At 41.9% G+C, this 9,702-nt stretch overlaps 1 protein-coding gene across 1 annotated transcript; it reads right to left on the reverse strand.

Annotated features, from left to right (window-relative positions):
• Positions 1–4,766: 4,766 nt before the first annotated feature.
• LOC311147483 (ankyrin repeat domain-containing protein 1-like) lies at positions 4,767–9,377 on the reverse strand (the record flags this gene model as incomplete). The annotated part of the gene is made up of 9 exons (XM_084184210.1): positions 4,767–4,859; positions 5,061–5,159; positions 5,278–5,376; positions 5,480–5,578; positions 5,695–5,793; positions 7,387–7,494; positions 7,665–7,787; positions 7,927–8,109; positions 9,351–9,377. The coding sequence occupies 9 exons, from the start codon at positions 9,375–9,377 to the stop codon at positions 4,767–4,769; spliced, it is 930 nt and encodes a 309-aa protein (XP_084040336.1).
• Positions 9,378–9,702: the final 325 nt, after the last annotated feature.

Below are 9,702 nucleotides of genomic sequence, written 5' to 3' on the forward strand. Positions count from 1 at the left end.
GAGAGGCTTTATTACTGCCAATTTTAGTGAGTTTGGTACACATCCAGTGGATAGGGAGCCATTTATTATGTTCAACATTGGAGGGCCAAGCACAGGATGTAGCTCTTTCAGTAGTTTAGTTGGAATAGGATCCAGTATGCAGCTTGAAGGTTTAGAGGCCATGACTATTTTCATGAATGTGTCAAGAGATATAGGATAACAAAACTTGAGTGTCTCCATTGATCCTAGGTCCTGGCAGTTTTGTGCAGACTCAGGACAGCTGCGCTTTGGAGAAATACGCAGATTCAAAGAGGAGTCCGTAATTTGCTTTCTAATGATCATGATCTTTTCGTCAAAGAAGTTCATGAATTCATCACTGCTGAGGTGAAAGGCATCCTCTCTTGGGGAATGCTTTTTAGTTAGCTTTGCGACAGTATCAAATAGAAATGTTGGATTGTTCTTATTCTCCTCAATTAGGATGGAAAAATAGGATGATCGAGCAGCAGTGAGGGCTCTTCGATATTGCTCTGTACTTTCTTTCCAAGCTAGTAGGAAGACTTCCAGTTTGGTGGAGCGCCATTTCTGTTCCAATTTTCTGGAGGCTTGCTTCAGGGCTCGGGTATTTTCTGTATACCAGGGAGCTAGTTTCTTGTGACAAATGTTTTTTGTTTTTAGGGGTGCGACTGCATCTAGGGTATTACACAAGGTTAAATATAGATCCTCAGTTAGGTTGTTAACTGATTTTTGTACTCTGACGTCCTTGAGTAGGTGGAGGGAGTCTGGAAGGGCCTCTAGGAATCTTTGGGTTGTCCGAGAATTTATAGCACAGCTTTTGATGGTCCTTGGTTGGGGTCTGTGTAGATTATTTGTTGCGATTGCAAACGTAATAAGATGGTGGTCCGATAGTCGAGGGTTATGAGGAAAAACATTTAGATCCACAATATTTATTCCATGGGACAAAATTAGATCCAGGGTATGACTGTGGCAATGAGTAGGTCCGGAGATATTTGGACAAAACCCAATGAGTCGATGATTGCTCCGAAAGCCTTTTGGAGTGGGTCTGTGAACTTTTCCATGTGAATATTAAAGTCACCAAAAATTGGAATATTATCTGCCATGACTACAAGGTCCAATAGGAATTCAGGGAACTCAGTGAGGAACTCTGTCTACGGCCCAGGAGGCCTGTAAACAGTAGCTATAAAAAGTGATTGAGTAGGCTGTATAGATTTCATGACTAGAAGCTCAAGAGATGGAAACGCAGTCATTTTTTGGGGGGTAAATTGACATTTGCTATCGTAAATGTTAGCAACACCTCCGCCTTTGCAGGATGCGCGGGGGATATGTTCACTAGTGTAACCAGGAGGAGAGGCCTCATTTAACACAGTAAATTCATCAGGCTTAAGCCATGTTTCAGTCAGGCCAATCACATCAAGATTATGTGATTAGTTAATTGACCATAACTGCCTTGTTGTCTTGAAAGCACCATAAATCCAGAGAATGCCGGACTTTGATGACAAAGTTTAATGACAAAATTTGCCCACAAGAAGGACCGCCGCACCACCTTCCTGTTCAAGTGAGCACAGCACAACAAGGTGAGTCCAAAAATGTATTGTATGCTGCTGCATAAATATGCCAGGGAGATATGTATACTGTAGCTAAGAAAGTAGTACTTAGTGTATGTTGTGTAGTAAGCTGTTAGTAGTCCATGTGCCTCACCCTAATAATTTGGTATATTTTCACCTCTTAATTTTGCCTACTGTTCTGACTTGGTGGTGCACCTGTAGCCTATAACCTGTTTTAGAGAAATGTAATCATTGAATATTGTGAGAGCTTTCATTGGCTGCTTATATGCCCCCTTTATTTATCCTACTGTTCTGACTTGGTGTACAGGGAGAACACTGTAAGAACAGCCCATGTTCTGAATTCTGTCGCTGTACATTTCAAAAGTGTTGAACAAATAGTTATATTGACTACGTCCGTCCTAGCTCGCTCATGAATATCTTAATCGAAATTACAGATTGCCTCTTATCCGCTAGTCGTCCCCTTATGCCTTAGTTTGTACATCTCAATTGTCAGTAGAAACCACATTTGTTTAAGCAAGTCAGCCATATCAGCTATGTTTTTTAAAGGCAGTAAATGAGGCTGAATGAACTGTTCTGCTGCCAGACAAGGCTCCGCTGATAGCCAGGTGTAGCATTGGTAAGGATTCACTCCATGGTGCTGAAAAGAAAGCTCTGCTGTTGGGACAGCTTTATGTAGGCCCTAACAGTTTTTGGGCACTGTTTGTCACCGTTATAGTGCAATTAATGTATTGTTAGGTGTTGTGTTGTGTTGTGGCTTTCCTGGCATGCATCCCCCCAAAAAAGTTTGAGTTTTCCCCACCAAGATTTACAGTACATGCTAAAATCGCCACTGCAGGTCTCCCATTGAGGGCTTCCACCATTTTAATGTAGTCAACTGTGTTAAGTTGCGTCAATTCAAATCTGGTATTAGGAACAAAAGAGGTCAATACACGTTTTCTAAAATAGACTAGTATTTTAATTAATGCAAACCACTTCAATGGTAAATATGATGTTCGTATATACGGGTCCACTGAAATACCACGCAGGGCACTCAGAGAACTGATCCATTGTTCTAAGTTCTTCTTCAAATACTCTGACAGAGATAGTTCCCGCTCCCTGCTGGCCAATCAGAGTAGAGACTGAGCGTGGTTTAGACTTACTCAGCCAATAGTTGGCGCACAGGCTGGTCCCAGCCCCTTGGCGCTTCACTGTTGCACACTGTTGCCAGGCATAAGTTGTTATCATCACAACCTGTAGAGTCAGCACCTTTTTGCAGTACACGTCCTTGAGCGCGGTTTAACAAAGAGGCAGTGTGTATGTGTCTGTGAGAAATACAAGTCTGTCTCACCCTACTCCCTAACATTCCTCACATGAATCACAGCTTGTTATGTTAAACAATTTATATCAGTACAGTACAAACCTATTATGTTTAATCATTAATGCATTCTTTCTAAGCTAGGCATCACATCTAGATCCCCACAACTGGGTGGGACTTTCAACTTCATTGGTGGAGTCGTGTCCAACCGGGTCATCAGGATGGATCAGCCAATCATCAAGAAGAAAATTGACTACTTCAAAATGAAGATTATCTCAAAGGCACTGCCCATGCTGTCACAGACGCTATAATGGCACAGATACAAAGATGAGTCCTCTGTCTATCTCTATGCTCTAACCTCTGTCTTGTTAAGTTTGTTCTGTTGTGTTGGCTGCGCCCACTAATTGGCCATACCTGATCTTAATGAGTGCTTGTTTCCTGTGAAATGGGGTCTGTTTGAATAGACAAAAATTAACAGATTTGTATGAGTTAAAAAAACATGGCATGCAGTGGACTAATTCCATGGATAGAGAACAGAAGATCATGGGTTTGAATCTCACTGATGCCGTGCCACAATAAAAAAAGTAATTTGTTTGCATGATTAATGCCTAAGCAAATTAATTTCCATGTGTCCTATCTATGCTTGGAGTTCATAACGGTTAACCCAAACTAGCAGTGTTATTAAATATCTTATTGACATATGTTCTCAGAATGTTATTTAATTACCTTCAAATAACCTCTAATTTTCAGTTCTCAGACCGTTAATAAAACCTCCCAGGAAAACTTTCAGGGTACCATAGTAAAACGTTCTCAGAACCTCCCTGCAACCTAAAAATCAAAGTTCCCAGAACAGGCAAAATGTTCACTTCCGTTCTCAGAACATTTAAAAAATGTTTGTTTTACCGGTCAAGAAAACTATGACTTCGTTCCTAGAACCAAAGTACGTTTTCACAACTTCCAACGAACCAAATGTGCTAGCTGGGTTCTTTTACCACTTGGGTTTGCTGTTTGTGTTGCTTGCTCGCAGTTGTAGGCAAACTTCCTCATCTCCTGGATCCTCTTGTCCTCTGCCTCCCTAGGATATTATCTATACGCCCAACTTTCCTATGAGTTACTTTGATCTCTGCCTCAACACCGATCTTTCTTTTTCTGTTTTTAAAGACACAATCCTGTTTCAGCCAAACAGCAGCCCCTTCACTTGATTTGCTATAAAGCTGAGGTATGGGGCTGGAGAAGCCAAAGTAAACCTATCCAATCTCAAATTCAGAGGCGCTATGAATGCAAGGACCACCCAGTTTAATATTTTGAAGCTATAGGCTACATTGTTTGTTTACAGAGACTCAAACAACAAAAATATTTACAATGGCTCACAAAAAAAGTATTTTAAAACATCAGATTGGTTTATGGAATTAAACGATAAATAACAAGCAAAATATACAGATGAACTTTACAATAAATACAAAACTCAGTGAGGTCTCTTGACGCTTTGCATTCCAGAGTCTCTTCTAAAAAAACATCAAAAATATTACTCAAACGATTTCCTATTCAAAACATCCTCTTAACCAACAGCAACTTTCCTTACCAGCTCACTGCTATCACGTCTGTCTGTGTGTTTAAACAGGTGAATGTAACCAGAAACTAGTTTTGGTTAAAACTCTTTTGAATGTTCAAAGTATACTGTAGTACTGTAAACACGTCACTTTTTAAAGTCCCACAGTATCATGCCGTTACATTTGTCTTGCTCACTAACCAACGATCACATACATCTCCCCAGAATCTCAATAGACAACTTCAACACAACATCAAAATGGATGGAAGCTACAGCCCTAACATTGGCCAGCAATATCAGCGTTCAACAAATCGATCAGTATCACATATTAATGATCATCTGAATGACCTCAGTCATTGCTCTACTTGACAGATTTGTCATTGTTGACGTTACACAGGATGTTTTTAGCACCACTCTGCCATGCCAGAAGATTCTCACTAGGGGACTTGCCTTCCTGCATGGAAAAAAACACAAACATTCAAATAAACTAAGCATTTGAAAAATAGATCACCTTACCGTATCAAACATCAATATTCATCAATGCACTGTAGGGGGTGCTATGCTCACACAATGCCACTAACAATCATACCAATCTAACTGGAATATGCTGAATGAATGTGAAAAGATGAGAATTGGATGATTATAGAGTACTAACGCTGTTCTTAGTTTTAAGACTGGCTCCATACATCATCAGCAGCCTGATCATTTTGAATCGGTTTATCCTCACAGCATCGTGTATGGGTGTGTCTCCATCCTGGACAGAAACAGTTATTAGCAACACAACCAACTATACCATAGTAGTGGGTTAGTAAAACCGCTCTGAGATGAGTTTAATGGTTGTATTCTGTCATATTAGGGTTTGTATGTCTTACTCTGTCTTTAGCGTTGACGTCTGCTCCACAGTGGATGAGGTGCTCAGCACATTCATAATGTCCAGTCCTCACTGCCACATGGAGAGGAGTGCTGCACAGCTGAGAGAAACCAGAGATAGTAGGAAGTCAGACCACAAAGCATATGTTTCTAATGTTGGGCATCACAAATGGGGTTTAAGGGCTCTCTGTCTCTGTGCTGTACCTTGTCTCTGGAATTGAACCTCCCTCCTTCATTGAGTAGCAGCTCCAGAGTAGGCAGGCTGCCTCCCCTGCAGGCCCAGTGTACTGCTGTGGCGTCCAACTGGAGGGAGTGGGAAATACAAACAGAGGATGATGACAGTTCCCATCCATTCCGAACCTTTTCCCATGTATGTAAATAGAGCTCTGATGAGTGAGTGTAACAGAGAGAGAACTTACTCTATCTTTCTTCTCAATAGAAGCCCCAGCCTCCAGCAGTTTCTTCACAGTCTCCACATGGCCCTTAGATGAGGCTTTGTGTAGCGCTGTCTTTAGGAACTGTAAAAGACAGGGAGGGTAGACACATTCATTTGGCTTCCTGTTACGTGTCCTATGGCATCGTGAGACTAGGGCTATATTGGCCCTCTGCTGCCTGTTACGTGTCCTATGGCATCGTGAGACTAGGGCTATATTGGCCCTCGGCTGCCTGTTACTTGTCCTATGGCATCGTGAGACTAGGGCTATATTGGCCCTCGGCTGCCTGTTACTTGTCCTATGGCATCGTGAGACTAGGGCTATATTGGCCCTCGGCTGCCTGTTACTTGTCCTATGGCATCGTGAGACTAGGGCTATATTGGCCCTCGGCTGCCTGTTACGTGTCCTATGGCATCGTGAGACTAGGGCTATATTGGCCCTCGGCTGCCTGTTTCGTGTCCAATGGCATTGTGAGACTAGGGCTATATTGGCCCTCAGCTGCCTGTAACTTGTCCTATGGCATCGTGAGACTAGGGCTATATTGGCCCTCGGCTGCCTGTTACTTGTCCTATGGCATCGTGAGACTAGGGCTATATTGGCCCTCGGCTGCCTGTTACTTGTCCTATGGCATCGTGAGACTAGGGCTATATTGGCCCTCGGCTGCCTGTTACTTGTCCTATGGCATCGTGAGACTAGGGCTATATTGGCCCTCGGCTGCCTGTTACTTGTCCTATGGCATCGTGAGACTAGGGCTATATTGGCCCTCGGCTGCCTGTTACTTGTCCTATGGCATCGTGAGACTAGGGCTATATTGGCCCTCGGCTGCCTGTTACGTGTCCTATGGCATCGTGAGACTAGGGCTATATTGGCCCTCGGCTGGCTGTTACTTGTCCTATGGCATCGTGAGACTAGGGCTATATTGGCCCTCGGCTGCCTGTTTCGTGTCTGATAGATTAATTATTAATTACTAATTATTACACCCTGAAACTGTGTATAATGTGTTAGAAATGTGTGAGTGTAGGACCAGTAAAGGCTATGGCATTGAGCCACTATTTAGCAATGTGAGTAAGAGTTAGGCCAGACAACAAAGACAACTGAGAAACTAAGATAAAGAGGCCTCCCAATTTAGGGAGGGGAGAAACTGTTATGAAAACATGGTGCAGAATATTGTGAGAACGGCAATAACTGAGTAATGCAGGGAGTAGGATATGTGTGTGTGTGTGTGTGTATGTATGTGTGTATGAATGTGTGTATATGTGTGTGTGTGTGAACTGAAGGTCAGTAGAGCAGTTTTAGAGTGGAAAACTACAGCCCGCCTACAGAGGGGAGGGATTTCTTTTTGTATGACGTATGAGTATAAAAGATGGACTCTGAAATTGTGATGGCAGAATTCTCAATGAATAAATATCTCTGACTATGCAGACCGGGACTCTGGCCGTTACTTAAATCCCAAAAGACTTACAACCTTTTGGGAGACGCACAGAGACACTAAAATAGTTTGTTAAATAATTCACATAACAGTGTCCAATGGCATTGTGAGACTAGGGCTATATTGGCCCTCGGCTGCCTGTAACTAAAAATGTAGTATATCAATCAATGTAGCTTCTGGCATGTCAAAAGACTGACTTAGATGGCAGTCCATGTGTCATCATAAGAGAGACATGATGCGGTACTCACATAATCACTGACGTTGGGGTCACCTCCATCTGAGAGGTACTTCTCAATCACAGGCAGCTTATTCTCCATAGCTGCTTTCAGGAACGTGTCTTGATCCACTGTGTCGGGCTGTGTGACAACGAAAAGAGACTTGTTTTTACATTAGTTTAGTGTAGTTTGACTTGACTTGTTTTAATCTGTTGTTGGCCTTTTGTATTGAATTCCCTCTTCTTGATTATGGTCAGGAACTTTAAGCAAGTGGGAGAGAGAGATTGTGAGCAGGAAGTGGTGGAACGTACAATGATCTCTGGCTCAGGTACTTTCTTGTTCTGCACCTTCCTCTCCCTCCTCCTCTTCCTCAGTTTCAAGATGTTGAAAAGGTCGTCCACGGTCTCTATCTTCACCCGGCCTGATTTGTCTGTCTGAAAAGGAACAAGGTATACAGAAGGTCCATTTTAAATGGATGATATGGCTCGGAAGCAATCAAGCATTTGGAAGGTGAGTAGAATGTTCAGTGTTTCTAATTGAGTACAAAGCATATGAGGTGCTGTAAAAAGTCACATTGAGATTGACAACTGTGATCTCCTCCTGAGTGCTGTTCTCATTCTCCTCTGGGATGAGGTCTTTGTGTGACCTCCGAGCATCCTGTTTCTCCTGGTTGATGGCTGCCTCGTACACACTCTTTGAAAACGCCTCCGACAAGTGCTCGCCTGCCTCCTGTCCCTCACACCTCTTACCAGTGACCTAGGAGAGAAAACAGATTGGAGATGAGATGACCATCCTCCTAAGCAGTACTTTCTATTCCAAGAGAGGAAAAAGCAGAATGGAGGACAGGTAGCCATCCACACCAAAGCCTTCCCTTTGTGAGATGTTTCTGTCTTAATCAAGGAACAATGAAGGATTGAGGTTGGTGATAGAGGAGTGTGTCCAACTCATTTACAGACTAATCAAAGTGAACCCTGTTAGGTGACTGGGCAGGCTACCAACTGCGGGATTATTTTGGACCAAATGAAAACCATCATTTTCTGTTAATTGTAGGATCTTAATTAGAGCCAGTTTGCTATAGCAGGAAAATAATCCTGCAGCAACAGGAAATGTGAATTATTATGTGGATTATAATTAATGGACATTTTTGTAGGGGTTGATACATTTTTCACGAGGGAAAATACGACATTACCAACTTCATACGCATTTTTAAACCTAAAAAACACTACAATATTACGTTTTTTTATTTATTACTTTATTATTTCATTTCAAGTCATCATCTCATCTCTATAGAGCTGCTGCCTATGCTGTCTGACAAAATCACAATTTTAGTAGTTCTTCAAAGTAAATAAGGCATACTTTTATGACTGCTGAATACCAACTATCAATCACTTAGATAATGTATTTTCAGGTAGATACCTCTAGAGCAACTGCTCTTGATCATGCATTCTTCTGTCTACTTTACAGGCATAAAAGAAACACAGACTGGAAAAGTAGGCGGGCAATGGATTATGTTCATTGTATTTAATTACCATGTTTTCTGCATTAAACTTTATAGAAGGTTGCCTTTTGGAAACTACAACTCCCTACTACATCGCACAGTTCGGGCTTGATATGATTTATCTTTTTTTTTTTACTGTGCAATGTGTGCATTGAGCTAGCAGAAAAGAATAGAACGAAATGAAATTCTAATAATTGAACTGAAGTAGGTCAATTAGTTGTTTAAACCCGAAAAATAACTGAAATGTCGGTTAATTGCTCAGCACTTAACCGCTGTCAAGAGAGACTCCTACTTGGATTCCAATTCGGCTTTATATAGCCAATATAGCCGAGAAAGAAACCTTTCTCAAACTCATCTCAGAATGCAGTGACACTCTCCTTAGTGTCACAAGGCTATCAACCAGAGTCTAATACTGTCAGCAACAACATTCAGACAGCACAAACCCAGAGGAAATCATGGATTATGTGAATCCTGATGACAAACGCGAGAAACAACCTACCAGCTTTTCAACGCTATTCAGTCCCATGTCTAGTCTGTCTGTGTGATGAGAAGTAGTCCAGTGGCTCAACTCCCAAAGTGGTCAGTGTCAATTCTGTTCTGAGTGAGGCTGAGATCCATCATCTTTTATATAGCCTACGCGCTTGGAATTGAGACCTCTAAAAACAGAAGTGAGATCATGTTCCCGCTATTCAAGTGGCACCCATTTCCATCCCGTGCAGGTGGTTTCCACTAGTTACCACAGCAACAAAGTCAAAATTGGCTAAATTGGGGAAAATTCATGAAAACAAAAATTTGCTTTTTGGTTTTAATTTAAGGTTAGGGTGTGACATAAGGTTAGCAATGTGGTTAAT

This window comes from Coregonus lavaretus, assembly GCF_964263955.1.
Source record: "Coregonus lavaretus genome assembly, chromosome: 1".
Lineage (NCBI taxonomy): Eukaryota > Metazoa > Chordata > Actinopteri > Salmoniformes > Salmonidae > Coregonus > Coregonus lavaretus.